Genomic DNA, 17,498 nt, shown 5'->3' on the forward strand with positions numbered 1-17,498 from the left:
CGAGCCGGAGTCGAGGAGGAGGAGGAGGAGGAGGAGAAGAGCGCGCGGGCTGGCGCTCGCCCGGGCTCAGCCTGCGAGGACCGAGGCGCACTTCCTGTGCGAGCGGCGGCCCGGCCCTAACCGCCACCCCCTCCCCCTGTCTCCCTCTCTGAACCCGCCCATCGGGGGTAGGACACTCAGCCGTCACCGCTCGCCCTGCTGGCCGCTACCTGCAGCAAGATAGGGCCGCCATCGCCGGGTGACGACGAGGAGGAGGCGGCTGCCGCAGCCGGGGCCCCCGCCGCCGCCGCCGGAGCGGTAAGTCTCGCGCGCGCGGCCCGCCCCCGCCAAGGCCCTGCGCCCGCCATCCCGGGCCTGCGGCGCGCCCGCCAGCCCGAAAGGCCTCCCCGGCGCCCGCGCCTTCCGCGATACGGACGGATCGCGCAGCCGGGGCGCCCTTTCGGGCTCTTTCGCATGCCCGTGTGGATCGGAGGCCAGCCCAGGCTTTCTCTAAATTGTCACTGCGGCGCCTCGATCCAAATTGACTACAAAATGAAGTCAGAGAGGGCGGGGGTAGAGGACTCCAAAATGGATGTTTGAGCAATTCATATCAGTGCTGAAAACTCCTTCGCTGAACACTACAAAATTTTCAAGCACAGCCTATCGGCCATAGATAGTATCAACTACAGAGGCAGTGTCTTTAAGTCTTTAGTTTCTAGTATTTTTTGAACCTGGAGCTTTTTCTGCTGGAACTTACTAGAGCTTACTGATTTAAATCGCAAATTGCTAAAAAGAAACCAAAAAAGGAATGAAGGTTTATTCTTTGAATTACCCTTTTGTATGCAGCAGTGAACACTTTGTGAGTGCTTTTTTAATGGCCATTCTAAATTGTTGAATTTTAGTTTTTGCAGACTTAAATTTGCAGGAATTTTTCATAAGTGGAGTAAGTGAAACATTCAATTAGCGGCCGTTGAAATTGGCGAAGTTACTTAGATAATACTTTGGCTTTTGAAATTGAATATGAAATACCAATGTTAGAAACAAAAGTACATGTAAGGAATTGTATTTATATGCATGCTAACGTATACTATACTTACAGTTGTATTTGGCTGGCAAAGCTGTATTTTCATTTTATTACGATTATTGGTCTGATAAGGTGTGGGGTTCTGTTTGTAGTGTCTTTAGTTCGGGGGCGGGGGGAGGAGCTGGTCAGTGTGTTGTATGAGGGCTTAATAAAATTAGCTAGGCACAATTTTTAAGACTTGTTAATTGTGATTTTTATCTGTTTGAATCGTCGCTGTTGTGTTAAACATGTAGATGGATTCACTTACTAAAATACTAAAAAGCTCTCCCAGTCGTTTTTGGTTTCTTTTGAGGTGGATTATAGGAATTGATTTGTGTAGTGGTATTTTGATTGGTCACTATAGACAAAAAAGTATGATATTTGGCATAATCTGCAAGAAATTCTTAGTATGTCTAGACACTAAAAGTGAAGTTAATGTTAAGCTGTATTGTTAAATACTGTATTTGTAATTTTAGTGCTTCAAATGACACTGTAGAGGGAGGGATGTGAATAGCTTTAATTTCTTAAAAATATTCTGGGTTTTGTGCTTTTGTAAGCTGATTAAAATGTAAAAGCATAAAATTATGTTTGTGAGAGGCATGGTTACTTCTAAACAAACTACGGATTGGTAAGCCTTTTTATGAATTATCTCTCTAGCCCCACAGTGCCAAAACAAATTGACTGTTTATCTTAAAATACCACTGCACAAGTAAAATTGCAAAGCAGATTGCTTCTTCTTGTCTTTTACAGTATTTTCAATTACAACGAAAAACTTCTTGTAGCTGCAACTTACCTAGTTTATGTAGCTCACTGATGGGGGAGGGGAGAAGTGAAGGAGGAAGTTATGGGTGAAAAATATGTATATGTACTTGTGTATGTGAATCTCAGCCCTGGCAATAGAACACTGTCTCTGGTCTTATCCTGCTGTGCTCATATAGTTGTAGGGAGGTTGTTTCCATGCCTCTTCAGCTCCTCCTCTCAGCTACCAAATCTCTACTGACATCACATTTCCCGCCAGATGAACATGAACTAGAATCAGTAGGAGCACTTTTCTTTGTATGTTTGGTACGCATGCATAAAATTTTTCACTGAGTAGAATTAGTAAGATTGGCTTGAATATGTTTGCCTTAACAAGTGGCAAAATTAGTTTTCTAGTTTAAAAGTGAATTTCAGACATGTACATCTCAGAAAATGGAAGAGAATTTAAGTGATTTTTATGGGCATTTGTTTCTATTTAAAAATGTGCTTAGATAATCTTACTGTAATCATTCAATTACTGGGAATCATCAGAGGTCGTAGAGAGCTTTTTTGTAGCTGTGATTTTTTTTAAATTTTATTTTGCAGTAATTTTATATTTATAGAAAAGTTGCAGAGATAGAGCTGAGAGTTACCTTATGCCCTTCACCCAGCTTCCCCTAATGTTAGTATAACCATAGTGCATTTGTCAAAACTAGGAAACTAACAGTAATACAGTATTAACTAAAATACAGACTTTATTCTCATTTCACTTTTTCCCCCCACTAATGCCCATTTTCTGTCCAGGATCTAATCTAGGGTACCACATTGCATATAGTATTGTTGTGTTTAAAATCAAATAGAAATATACACATAAAATTCAACTTCGTGCTGGTTTAGTTTAGTATTTTAAGATTAAAAGGGCATTGAAAAGCCAGTCAGCTGCACTGGAGATTTGTTTTAAGAGTTTTGAATTTAGAATTTGTTATATTATGGTATGGGTTCTTTCTGGATCCTGGCCAAGAATGGTTATCCCCAGTGCAGTGCTGAATAGGTCTAATCATAAACCATTCTCACCTATAATGTCCCACAGCATGGACTCCCAAAGTTGGTTTGATGGCAGGTCTCTTTTTTGTACTTTATTATTAGAAGTTGTATAGTTAATTTTAGTAATAAACCAGGAAATATAAGATGTAGATCTTCATGCAATATAAGTTTGTCCAATCTGTATTGATGTGAGTTTCTGGGTTATTAATTTGCTTAGTCCATTTGTACTTTAGTTTAAATTGTAATCAATTAATTGGGTAATTGTTTTTATTTGAAATTGGTTTTGAGTTCTTCAGTGTTCCTTGAAGATTTTAAGAAACTTGAGTATTTGCCTAAGAGTGGTTCTTAGTTTGTTTCCACCTTAGCTTCATACTTGTTTTTGTTTCCAGTAACACTCTGCCCTTGCCTGTTTCTGGCTTTCAAAAAGCCATTTGTGGGAACTGAGAAGTTAATAATCCTTTCCGATTGCTATGCAATAAGTGGTATGAATTTTTCTTTTTTCCTTTCCACAGGTATTATCTGAGAAGATAGCCTCTTTTTTTTTTCCCCATTCAACTGCCCCTCCCCCCCTCCATGCCTGGTTGCACTGGAGAATGCCCTTGTAATGAATTGCTATAGCAACGTCCCAGGGCTACTCTTGGTTTTGGTCCTTTTTACCTTGTGATTTTGTGTTTATGTACAGAGGGAGACTTAAGAGTACCTTCAGTTACAACTTTTTACAATAATGCCAACTTCCATGTCAGATGGTGTCTTGTTAGTTGTCTAAAAAGAATATTAGAATTACTGAGAGAACACTGGTAGATTTTTCTTGAGGGTTATCTGAACCAAATACTAGTTCTTGCCTGGGTTACGTGTTTTTATGTCTCTCTTCTTTTGTTTCTATAGTGTTTCCAATAGCCTAACATCAAACATTTTTACAACTGTTCTTTGGTCTCAAATGATTTTCTAATTCATATTTTTTCGTGGTGTACTGCTGATAAAATTTCTCTTACAAATGAATGGGCTTCGTAAAGGTTCTGTAGTTTGGAAATTTGGGGGGCTTATTGTGGAATTATGGAAATAAATAGGTTTAAAATTGGTGTAGTTTTTCATAGAAGACTAATTATCTCAAGGTCAGTTTTATTGATCAGTTCAATCATTTTCTTTGCAATGATTTTAAAGTAAGTACTTTTAACTATTCAATAAATATTTACTGATCTTTATGCTAGGAATTGTACTAGACATTCAGATCATCCTCTGTCCTCATAATCTTACTAATCATAATGTTACCTTAGGATTGTATAGTGTTTTATAGTTTGTAAAGCCTAACACTTTCTTTTGGTTCTTATGACCCCACAAGGTAATAATTTTCCCATTTTTAACATAAAATTGAGTCCTGTTCTAAATCACACACAATTCCACAATTTTAGCTTAGGACTAGAAGTCAGTTCTGAGTTCTTTCCTTTCTAGTGTAATGTACTCCCCTCCCCCAAGCATAATGGTAGCTTAAAAATCATGAAGGTCTAATAGTTTTCTGACTCCGTGTTTTCTCTCCAATTCCATTAAAACATTTAATACTTAGTAAATTTTTTAAAGCATAAATTTATTTCATTTAAAAGATTCTTTTTGTTGCCTTTTTTCTTAAATTATTTGTTGCTGGTTTTCCTCCCTCTGGGTTTGTGCTTCATAAATATTTCTTGTATATCCATTTCACCTTAGGTTTATTCAGAAAAGTTCAAATACATCATGCTGTCTTAGGTTTGGGGATTTCCCTTCAATTAATGGCCTGCATTGTTGGGAAAAGTAGTACCACAGTTTATTTTTATTTAACTTCTGGAGAGGGGTCCTTGGGTAGTACTTACTCAGATTTGTCATTTGAGTAGCTGTATTTATTTTCACAGAATTTCTTGACTAAAAAACTGTTCACTGATGGTTGAAAATCTGTCCTTACTACAATTTTGTAAAAAGTAATACTTAAGATGCCACAAATTTGACATTTTTTTAAGGATGAAAAAGGACAAAATGCCAGTATTGTAAAATAATCTGTACCTGAGATACTGTATTCTTTGGTATAAGTTGAATAATTGTAAATTTAGTGCTGGTCAAAAAAAAAAAATTCAACAGTCAATTCTCCAGAGGTAAACAACAACCTTAGAAAAATAAAGATTGGATTTTAGACATTATATTTTAGTGTAGATTTCAGTATGAAGTATAGATGTAAATATCTTTATTTAAAATGCCAAGAGACTGAAATGAAACATGAATTATTGCTCTGATATTGGGAAAGATGACTTAGGCTTGTAATTCCTGTACCAGATAGAAGTTGAAGAATGACATGGAACTTTAATGACTGGTCTTTATTTTAGTAATTTAAGTTTGATAAATTTAAATGTTTGTATTTAAAAGATGATTATTTTAGTTCAAGACTATACATTTGTCCTGGATTCCACATTTTATCTGTCTTTAGTCTCTTCTGGCTTTCTTTCGGTCTCCTTCATTGGCTCTTAGTTATCTTTATAAAACACAGACCTGATTGCACCACTCACTTGCTTAAAAACCTTTTATAGCTTTCATTTACTATCTGTAGGATGAAGTCCAAACTCCTTAGCAGGATCTACAAAGCCATTAACTACAGGCCTTGATAAAAATGTCTAGTCTTGTTCCCCATTACTTTTCTCTATGAATATGAGCCTTTTCTGGATCCTCTCTTGAACTCCAAACTACACATTCTTTAGAGTTTCCTTTTGTCTGTGGCTGTTGTTTTATACCTTTATGAATGCCTCTGTCTCTCTTTTGTAGCTGCCTATGGTGAAGTCATAAATTTTATTCTAAGATTACTTAAAATATCTCTTGTGTGAGATCTTTTTTTTTTTCCCCCATCTTCTATGTTCCCAAAAAGCGTTTTGATCATATGGCTGGTGCACACCACTATTCACATAGTAGTAGCATGTATGTGTATGTCTGCTTGGATAAATTGGGAACCATTTGAAACAGAGATTGTTTATTTCATGAGCTTACTCATATGCTTATTTCAACTTGGCTGATGTGCTCAAATCGCTTGAATCATTAAACTGTGGTTCATCCATTGAAGTAATGCTTTTCAACTACGCATCTGTGTGAAAATTAGGTAGTTTTTTAAGAAACTCTTAAAATCTTCTGGTTCTATAATGGTTGTATTAAATTTTGTGGAATGGTTCATACTGAGAGAACAGTGTATGTGTTAACCTTTTTGTGTGGTCATATACCTCCTTTGAGAATATGATGAAACCCTAGATTATCCCTTTGTCTCCCAATTGCACTTTCTCAAAAAGTTGCTATGTTCATTTAGAGGATTCATAGATCCCTTGAAGCCCAGGTGTGGGTCCTGCGTTGAGAATGCTGGGCTAGATACACTTACGTTTTCATTGTCTGGTGATACACAGAGTCACAGGAAATTGCATATAGATCTAGAAGGAAGTGGCATAGGAATGGCTTTATTTTGAGGGTGAGTAATTCATATAGGATCTCATTCCCCATTATCTTTACCCTTGGTCTTAGTGGGAGACAAGCTTAGTATAGAATTAAAGGCCTGGCTTCTGCAGTTAGACTTGGCCTAGTTTTAAAAATCCTGTCTTGGCCATTTGAGACCTGTGTGATTTTTGTTTCTCAATTATTGCATTTGTGAAATGAGGATAGTGATAATACCTACCTTACAGGATTGTTGTAAGGAGTAGATGATATAATCTTATAAATCATTATCATAGTACTTGGCATTAAGAGAATGGCTCCAGTGTGAGACATTACTTTATTCTCTCAAAAAATGTTATTCTTTGACATTGATGTATAAGATTTTATTGCTTTCTGCTTTCCTTTGTTGGTATTTTTCCAGTGTTGCCTAATCCATAAAATACGAGGATGATAACTGAGAATTCTATCACATCACAGAATGCACAATGGATATGTCTTACTGCAAACATAGAGTAGTAGGTAAAACCATCGTCTATATCCTCCAGCTTTTAGAGTCTAGGAAAACCTTTCAGATGGAGTGACTTTGCCATGTGGTCACAGGGCAATAATCTTAACTCATTAAAAATTTTTAAGGTCTCTTTTTTTTTTCTTGGTAGTTCGTGAGAAAAGTAAAGAATTTGATGGCTTGCTAATGGAATAGCCTTAGCCAGGAAGTTTACTCTGGAGGACATTAATGTATGCCATAAAAGAGTAGCCTTAATAGTTTGACTTAAGGTTTACAGCAATAATATACAAATCTTAACTTCTCTAACTCAGATGACTTGATAACACTGTACTGGTTATGTTTGTTTTTTGTATACAAATATAATGTACCTAATTAGTGATATATATTTTTAGTAGGTTATATGTATTTTTTTTAACTCTTCAGTGTTTGAGATCTTTGGTTTGAGCTGTCCATCATCTTTCCTAGCCACTTACACTTCTATTGATTTAACTGTATGGATTAGAGATCATAGGTGAGGAATTAGAAGACCAGTTCGTAAAACAAAGATTACTCTGAAATTTTTTTCCTGTTCAGATAGCATGGGTTATCTTTGCAGTAACTAACAAAATTGGAAATAATAATTATTGTGGTTTATATAGTACTGCTTCAGTATTTGAAGTCTGCTGTGTTATTAAGAGAACTTTTAATTTCAGGTAGTAGAATTTGTCAGTTCTTAGATTTTTTTGAGGACTGGTTTAAATATGCCACAAATATATATCACATAACATTTTTTGTTTTCTTTATCCAGACAGGTGATTTGGCTTCTGCACAGTTAGGAGGAGCACCAAACCGATGGGAGGTTTTGTCAGCCACACCTACAACTATAAAAGATGAAGCTGGTAATCTAGTACAGATTCCAAGTGCGGCTACTTCGAGTGGGCAGTATGTCCTTCCCCTTCAGAATTTGCAGAATCAACAAATATTTTCAGTTGCACCAGGATCAGATTCGTCAAATGGTACAGTGTCCAATGTTCAGTATCAAGTAATACCACAGATTCAGTCAACAGATGGTCAGCAGGTTCAGATTGGTTTCACAGGCTCTTCAGATAATGGGGGTATAAATCAAGAAAGTGGCCAAATTCAGATCATTCCTGGCTCTAATCAAACCTTGCTTGCCTCTGGAACACCTCCTGCTAATATCCAGAATCTCATACCACAGACTGGTCAAGTCCAGGTTCAGGGAGTTGCAATTGGTGGTTCATCTTTTCCTGGCCAAACCCAAGTAGTTGCTAATGTGCCTCTTGGTCTGCCAGGAAATATTACCTTTGTACCAATCAATAGTGTCGATCTAGATTCTTTGGGACTCTCGGGCAGTTCTCAGACAATGACTGCAGGCATTAATGCCGATGGACATTTGATAAACACAGGACAAGCTATGGATAGTTCAGACAATTCAGAAAGGACTGGTGAGCGGGTTTCTCCTGATATTAATGAAACTAATACTGATACAGATTTATTTGTGCCAACATCATCTTCATCACAGTTGCCTGTTACTATAGATAGTACAGGTATATTACAACAAAACACAAATAGCTTGACTGCTTCTAGTGGGCAAGTCCATTCTTCAGATCTTCAGGGAAATTATATCCAGTCGCCTGTTTCTGAAGAGACACAGGCTCAGAATATTCAGGTTTCTACAGCACAGCCTGTTGTACAACATCTACAACTTCCAGAGTCTCAGCAGCCAACCAGTCAAGCCCAAATTGTGCAAGGCATTACACCACAGACAATCCATGGTGTGCAAGCCAGTGGTCAGAATATATCACAACAGGCTTTGCAAAATCTTCAGTTGCAGCTGAATCCTGGAACCTTTTTAATTCAGGCACAGACAGTGACCCCTTCTGGACAGATAACTTGGCAAACATTTCAAGTACAAGGGGTCCAGAACTTGCAGAATTTGCAAATACAGAATACTGCTGCCCAACAAATAACTTTGACGCCTGTTCAGACACTCACGCTTGGTCAAGTTGCAGCAGGTGGGGCCTTGACTTCAACTCCAGTTAGTCTAAGCACTGGTCAGTTGCCAAATCTACAGACAGTTACAGTGAACTCTATAGATTCTACTGGTATACAGCTACACCCAGGAGAGAATGCTGACAGTCCTGCAGGTGAGTCTTAAGTCTTGTCATGCCATAGATAAGTGATTTGTTGACATGCAGGGATATTTTTTGCTTTAAGATGTTTTCTATATCTGTCTATTTTTAAAGGTGATACATTTCCCTTTGTTTGTATGAAAAGTAGACATCAAGGTGTCTTCCAGATTGTTCTTGAAAGTTTTGAAGTCAAGGATTCATTTCTTCATTATGCCATAAATTACGTTTGTAGTTTTTCTTTAATTTTATATCTGTTTTCACATCTGATTGGTATTGTCAAGCATTACAAAATTTTTTTTGGCAGGTAAGGTGTCTTGGTTGTGCTTCTTGTGATGTAAATTAAATATTTTTGCATTATATTTGTCTGGGGAATCAGGTTGTCATGGTGAAAACGTGGCACTGGGAGCCAAGACCATTTATGTTGTCTCACCCACTAGCTGTGTGATTGTGGCTAGATTGTTTTCTCTTGCAAACTCGGTTGTCTCATTATATAAAATGGGGTTATTGGACTAGGTAACTAAATCCTAGGGTACCTTCCAGACTGAAAATTCTTTGAATCTGTGATAGTTTATTCTTTCAAGTGTGTAGTGAGCATTAAATTTAACTGTGCTAGATATATTGTTATTGATAGTATGGGTAGAAATTTCAGAAGTCTACTCTTCCAGTGTTGGCAGAAATTAAAAATACGGTTTAAAAGAGATGGTATCATCATTACCTTAATGTTCATTTAGATGACATGTTATTGAATGTTTTGTTGTGCACTAAATCCTTAGTTTTACACTTCTCCTTTGTATTTGGGTTCTTGTGGTGACTACTACTATTATAACCTTCCACTTGAGTCAGATTCCAAACTCTTACATTAGGACACTTGAATTTGATTTATTGAAATAATTCCTATCACAATAGAGATTACCTTTTTTCTTTGGAGAAATTTGTCGTCTATACTTAGAAAATTGGAATTGTTCTAAAGCCTCAGATCTGTACTTGGCAAGCCTTTAATTGTATTTGAGCCTTCTGAAGCAATAGTTTAGAGCACCCATTATCAAAGCATGGTCTGTGGACCCCTGGGGGATCCCTGAGACCCTCTCAGAGGTCCTTGATGTCAGATTACTTTTCTTAATACTATAGTTACTTGCCTTTTTTGTTGTGTTTACATTTTTTTTTTTTTTTTTAAGATTTCATTTATTTGACAGAGAGAGACACAGTGAGAGAGGGAACACAGCAGGGGGAGTGGGAGAGGGAGAAGCAGGCTTCCCACTGAGCAGGGAGCCCGATGTGGGGCTCGATCCCAGGACTCTGGGATCATGAGCTGAGCTGAAGGCAGACGCTTAACGACTGAGCCACCCAGGCGCCCCTCACTGTGTTTACATTTTCACAAAATGGCTTGTGTCTTAGCAAAAATGAAATTAGTGGCACCAAACTATACTACTAGTTGTTGTATTCTTCATGATCATGTACTTGCAGTTAAAGAAAAATGCACTTTTCACTCAAGAATGATCTTGATGAACCAGTCAAAATAGTTATTTTTACTAAATCTCGACCCTTGAGTGCTGTATTTCCTTTTTTAAAAGATAGCTTTACTGAAATATAATTCACATACCATAAAATTCACTCTTTGAAGTATATAATTCAGTGGTTTTTATGTAGTCACAGACTTGTACAACCATCACCACTATCTAATTTTAGAGTGTTTTCACCAAAAAACCCATGCCCATCAGCAGTTAACTCCTCATTTCCTCCCTCCCCTTAGCCCCTGGCAACCACTAATCTACTTCCTGTCTCTCTGGATTTGCCTATTCTGAATTTGCCTATTATTTCGTATCAGTGGAATAATACATTTTGTGGATTTTTGTATCTGACTTCTTTCATTTAGTATATTTTCAAGGTTCATCTGTATTGTAGCCTGTGTCAGTATTTCATTCCTTTTTTGTGGCTGAATAATATTCCACAGTAAGGTAAATGAATAGACTGCAGTATATATCCAGTTGAGGGACAGTGTTTCTACTTTCTGGCTATTATGAATAATGCTGCTATGAACATTTGTGGACAGTTTTTGTGTGGACATGTTTTTGTTTGAGTATATACAAAAGAGTGGAATTGCTTGGTTGTATGCTAACTGTTCATGTTTTGAGGGACTGCCAAACTTTTTCTAAAGGGACTACACCACTGAGTGTTCCAGTTTCTCTACATTCCTACCAACATTTACAATGGTCTTTCTTTTTGATCATGGCCATCCTGATATCCTAATGGGTGTGAAGTGGTATCTCATTCTATTTTTAATTTGCTGTTCTTGCTGCTTGTCTTTGTAGTATTCATTGTGATAAAATGGGAAGTATGCTTTAACAAAGCATTTCTGCTGTATACCAAAATAAGGTGATTGTCTTAAAAAAAATTTTTTTTTTATTGTGCGGTTGTAGGAGTTGCAAGGTGAATTATATGCTATTTTCATAAAAGATTGTTTTTTCTTGAACAACTGACAAACTATGGTTATTGAGAGATTCATGTATTTAAGAGCAAATATTTTCTCAAAAAAAAAAAGAATTAAGTGAGCTGGTTAATTAAAGGAAAAAAGCCTGATGGTATTTGCTACCAGTGATAAAATTTGGGTTTTCCAGTGAAAAGTAGAATTTTGTAAAACTCGGAACTACTACTGTGAATTTGATAGCTTTACTAATAAAATACTTTTCTGATGAGATGGAGAGTGATATTAATAAATGGGATTTTTTGGGGGTTACTGTATTATAAAGAAATGTGCCAACATTTGGAGGATCTATATGATAACTCAGTGAACCAGTAGTTGTCAGATATCAATTCATGTTACAAAATCATGCAGGGGTAAAAAGATCCATTCAGAGTTTGAGATAGACCAATCACAAGTGTGTAGAAAGTTTGTCAATATGGTTTCAGGTTTTACAGTACAACTGACCTATAAGAAACTGCCACTTGTCAAGTTTGGTATATAGTATCAAAGAATGCTGAAAGGCAATCAAATTACTCCTTTTCCAGCCACGTATCTTTGTAAGACTGGATATTCATTCTGTGCTTCACTCCAGACCACATGCTGCCAACAGAATGCAGAGGCAAAATATGAGACTCTAGTTGTTTTCTTTTAACCTAGGCATTTTTTAAGAGTTTTGCAAAAATGTAAAACATGGTCTTCTCATTAAGCTTTTGTTTATATTTTTGGACGATAGTAGTTTTTCATAAAATGTTTAATTTGTGTTAACATGTAATGGATTTATTATTCTTAAAACAGAAAATCATAGTTTCTCATAATTTTTTTTTTAGATTTTATTGATTTATTTGACAGAGAGAGAGACAGCGAGAGAGGGAACACAAGCAGGGGGAGTGGGAGGAGAAGCAGGCTTCCCCCGGAGCAGGGAGCCTGATGTGGGGCTCGATCCCAGGACCCTGGGATCATGACCTGAGCTGAAGGCAGACGCTTAGTGATTGAGCCACCCATTAAAATATATAATCTACATGAACAAAAGTGTTTGGAGACCTCAGTAATATTTAAGAGTTTAGAAGGCGTTCTGAGACCAATTTTTAGAAACCAGTTAAAGTTTGAACAAAATTAAAGGTCGTAGAGATCTATACATGTTAAAAAAATCCTAGGAGATTAATTTGTGATTTTGTGGATTTATGAAGTAGATTGTTACAGAGCACTAAATATTTCAGTACAGTGGTTTATTTCTAAAATACTATCAGAATAGCAACATTGTATGAATTAGATACAAGATGGACTTTTTATTCTCAAATTTTACTTTACAAATTTAACTTAGTTTTGTTTTATGTTTTAGAAAGAGAGAGATCAGGGGTGGGGCAGAGGGGGAGAGAGAGAATCTTTTTTTTTTTTAAAGATTTTATTTATTTATTTAATTGACACAGAGAGAGAGACAGCGAGAGAGGGAACACAAGCAGGGGGAGTGGGAGAGGGAGAAGCAGGCTTCCCGCGGAGCAGGGAGCCCGATGCGGGGCTCGATCCCAGGACCCTGGGATCATGACCTGAGCTGAAGGCAGTCGCTTAACCGACTGAGCCACCCAGGCGCCCCGGAGAGAGAGAATCTTAAGCAGGCTCCACATCCAGTGCAGAGCCAAGGCGGGGCTCGATCTCATGACCCTGAGATCATGACCTGAGCTGAAATCAGGAATCTGATGCTTAACCGACTGAGCCACCCAGGCGCCCCTAAAATGGACTTTTTAAAGTGGTAATTTAGTTTATTGAATGGTGACAAGGAAGGGTAAAATAAGGAAGTACTCCAGAACGCCATTAAATGTGAATTTTGTCCCAGTTTTAAAGGAATAGGGAAAAAAATTGAGAAAATAAAAGTTAAAGAATGAGAATAAATGCTGCATAGTATACAGTGGCATATTTAGTAATGGAACCTGGAAATTTTAATTTTGGGAAGATTTGGTAAGAGGAAAATGCCCCTTGGTGTACTGTCTTTTTAATTGGCAAGAAGCCAGATAAATTATTTTAGGATGTGTTTTACCTGAAACTAAGAATAAAGTTTTTTTGTCTGTGTTAGAGCATAGTATGCCCAGAGGAAATGCTTAAAACTTTTCATCATTGGTTTGAATTTTTGTATTTGATAAGTATGGAAATAATATAATAATTTTCACAATGAATGAGAAGACACAGATTTTTTTACTGGGACTCTGGAATTTCTTTGACTTTTTGTTTTTCTTAAGCTCCCCTTTAACAAAAATGACCTCTGCTTCAGAGGCAGTTTTAAACTGTTTAAGGCGGTGAGTCTGACTCTGGACCCCTCCTCGTGATGGGTATGTTTAGTGCCTCTTACCCCTTAGAAACCAGATCCCCATTTTCCTTGGAAGGTAGAGCAGCTCATCATGCCCCAAGCTCCAGCCCCACTCACTGTTAATATTTGTTTCTTTTTCACTGAAAAAATGCATGTTGATTTAGAGAACTTCTGTTTTTGAAGTTTTACTTTGTCTACCATTGCTGTGTATTTGAAAATGGGTGGGAAGAGACAAAGTATGGATTTATGTATCTTTCTAAAGTTTTTTCTAGTCAGAAAATTTCCCCAAAGTTCAAACCAAGACTTATTCAGTCTCTCAAATTTTACCAGATTTTGTTCTATATGAATACAAATTTATCCTTTAAGACTGGGTGTATTTGAAATTCAGTCAGGTGTTTGAGGTAGGAAGAAAAGTTTATGGAAATCATTACTTCTTTAGAGCAAAAAAACCTCATGTTTGGAATTTCCCATTACCCTTGGAAAACTGCATAGTTGTGAACTAATTGGTAGCTGTGCTTTTTAAAATTAATAGTGAATGGAAGCATTACAAAAAGTTGGATTTTTAAAACTCTTATAGTTAATTTAAGTATTAACGGGCAAAACGGAGAGAGAGAGATGTCAGCTACTGTTTAGGTGTTTTTAGTTACGAAATTCTTTCTTGCAGTAATCTTGTTACTATTCTAACATTTGGGTAGGGAAGGAAACTGGCCCAAGGCTTTCACAACAGCCTTTAGGGTTTTGGTTGTTTTTGTTTTGTTTTTTGGTTTTCTGGTTGTCGTTTTTCTGTACTACACTGATTGGATGTTCTGCTGTTTAATTTGCATCAATATGGGTTTGTTTTTTTTTTTTCATTTTTTGGAGAAAGATACTAGCCTATTTTTTCATGGTAAGTGGGGCGAGTGTCTTCTGGAACAACTTCATTGGCGATTCTAACAAAATAAAAGTAATGGTTTTTGGTTTTGTCTAAGGAATCACATGTCAGAACTGCCTGCTTATAGGAATGTATAAATACTGCTAAAAGGCCAAACCTACTGCTTGAAAAGTGGTGTATGATGGAAATGCAGTCTTTTTAGAGCTAAAGAAAGAATGGGAAAAAATGTGCATGTCTGTGACCCATGATGATTTAAAGTGATTGGTAGATCTTTTAGCCCTCTTACACAAATAGGGGTCCAATCTAGCTATTGTTTTATGTAGACCTTAAAGTTTTATTATTCAGTATAATGTGAGGACCTTTTAGTTAGGTATTGTACATTATACCCTGCTTTGTTCTAGTTCTGAGTTCTTCAGTTGGGAATCTGTACCCTGTACATGCATGCCATGGTCTTTCACTAAATTTTTATTTCAGAGCTTGGGAAAATCACTCATATTCTGATTTTTCCCCAACAATATTTTTTTGTTCATTCGATTTTAGTGTTATCATAATTATGTATTTCCTGTACTTTATTAAAGTTTGCTTTATCTGCTTATAAAGTGATACATGTTTGGTATGGAAATTTTAATGTAGAAAGTGGAAATCTCTAATCTCTCAGGAATCAAACTTGGTGTCATAGGCGTTTTTTTAATATTATTATAATTATATTGCCTGTACAGTTCTTTTATCCTGCTCAATTTTAGTAACTTTTTTTTTTAAAAAAAATAGGATGAACATATCTGCTAAGTATTTAGGTCAGGAATTATAGCGTATTTAATTATCTATTAATATAGATAAAAGTAACCCCACATGAGGAAGAGCCAAGGATCAGATTCACTGCTTAAAACCAAGCTGGAATAGGGCTCCCTTGTGTTAGAGGGGAGCTTTAAAAAAAAAAAAAAATGGTGCTGCTCTCTTACTCCAAGGTATGGCTTAAATGAGACTTATACTTACAGAAATGAGAAGAGGACACAAGGAAATAGGACAGGAACAGAATCTGTGATCAGCATCTGAACCGGTCTGAACCATTGAATTGTTAGCTCAGTGTCCGGATTTGTGATATCTCCAGTATTTTCTCTAAAGCCAGTATAAGACATGGATCTGCACTGGGGCCAGAGAGACTTGGTGGAAGCACTTGTAAAAATTCCAGACATGGAGCTGTAATACAGAGAAAAATTTTACTCAAGATAAGCCTGAAAACCAAAATTCCAAAATACCTGATAAACATAAAATCTATGAAAGATAGCCAATAAAACAACAGTTTGGAAATGAATTCATGTCATATTAAAGAAAGAACAACCTATTGAAGAGTTTAATTAGTATGTTTATAATTATCAATGAGATAAAGCTGTAGCATTTTTAGAAAAGTTGTAAAAGGAGGGTAGATATGTAAAAGAAGCAATTAGAAATGAGAAACATTTGCTTCTAAAACACACATTGTTGAACATTTTGATATTTCTGAAATTGGAGTACATCCTACAATCCATGTCAATGTTTAATTGACAGTGCTTTTTCTTTTTTACTGGTAGTGGTGTGTCTTGTCAGTATTGTCTTGGATGAAATAGAGAAATTTGTGGAGGGGCCGGGGGAGGGAGGAAACAGGACAACTTTTAGGCTAGACCTAGAAAAAGAGTGAGTCAGTAGTAATATACTAAGGAATTTGCCCAAAATACAGCATAGAGATAATGAACGAGTAGTCAGGAGACGTGAAAAATAGATTGAGAGCTACCAACGTAGGAATTTTAGAAAAAGAGAATAGAGTGAATGGGCAGGAGAAGCAGTATTTGTTGAGATAATGGATGAGAATTTTCTTGTGTTGAAGAAATACAGTTTGCAGATGAAAATCTTACTTCCAAGTATTAAGATAAACAGAAATAAGTTCACCCCTAAAATTATGGAGAAAGGTAATCTTACATTTAGCAGAAAGAAAAGACAAATTATTTACAAAGAAATTACAGACCTACAAATTTGTCATCAGCCACACACACAGATCCCAGAGGATGGTTTAGTAATATCTTCATAGTACCAACAGAAAATAACCAGCGGCCAAGAATTCTATATGCCATTAAACTTCTACTCAAGAGTTAGGATGTAATGAAGACATTTTGATTCAAGGCCTGAGAGTTTACTATTCAAAGACCCTTACTAAACTTAACTACTGAAGGATTAAGTGGAAAAATGTTTCCAGAGGAAATGAATGGGAAATGAGGAAATAATAGTGATCACAAAAGTGGCTAAAAAATTGTTTATTTTTTTAATTTTTAAAAAAGATTTTGAGAAAGAGAGGGCACGAGCAGGGGGGAAGGGAGAGGGAGAAACAGACTCCCTGCTGAGCAGGGAGCCTTATGCGGAAGGACCCTGAGATCATGACCTGAGCCAAAGGCAAGACACTTAACTGACTGAGCCACCCAGGCACCCAGAATTAACAGTTTAACTGACAATAAAATACTTGTAACTTTAAAAGTTATAGGAAATTTCAAAAATACATACAAGCAGAAAAATGTATAATGAACCTTAATGTAACCACCTCCCAGCTTCAGCATTTGTCAGTATTCTGTCATTCTTGTTTCCTCTATTTCTGCTATTTAAAATTTTATTCTTCCTGGAGTATTTTATTTATTTATTTTTAAGATAGTATTTATTAGAAGGTGTGTGCACGTGGGGAAATGGGAGGCGGGGTTGGGGGGAGGGAGAGGGAAAGGGGGAGAATCTCAAGCAGACTCCTTGTCAAGCATGGCCCTCCATGGGGTTCTTCCCACAACTCCAAGACCAACTGACTGAGCCATACAGGTGTCCCTCTTGCTGGAGTATTTTAAAATAGAATTTCAGAATTGTAAAATTTTACCCAAAAATACTGATGGAACGCTCCATGTGTGGTCTGGGAGCCCCTGGTACCCTTTTCATGGGGGTTTGTGAGGTCAAAGCTATTTTCATAATAATA

The 17,498-nt window shown here is 36.8% G+C and overlaps 1 protein-coding gene across 3 annotated transcripts in view; it reads left to right on the forward strand.

Annotated features, from left to right (window-relative positions):
• Positions 1–17,498, forward strand: part of SP3 (Sp3 transcription factor) — an 81,257-nt gene that overhangs the window by 26,568 nt on the left and 37,191 nt on the right. For 2 of the 3 annotated variants that reach the window (XM_081814154.1, XM_081814155.1), the window contains exons 3-4: positions 172–297; positions 7,543–8,902. In XM_081814154.1, coding sequence (XP_081670280.1) covers positions 172–297; positions 7,543–8,902 — 1,486 coding nt within the window. Of the gene's footprint in view, positions 1–171; positions 298–772; positions 839–7,542; positions 8,903–17,498 lie in introns of those variants that run through there. The other variant, XM_081814156.1, reaches the window with a different exon arrangement.

This window comes from Leptonychotes weddellii, chromosome 3 (genome assembly GCF_054177405.1).
Source record: "Leptonychotes weddellii isolate Sample4059 chromosome 3, ASM5417740v2, whole genome shotgun sequence".
Taxonomy (NCBI): domain Eukaryota; kingdom Metazoa; phylum Chordata; class Mammalia; order Carnivora; family Phocidae; genus Leptonychotes; species Leptonychotes weddellii.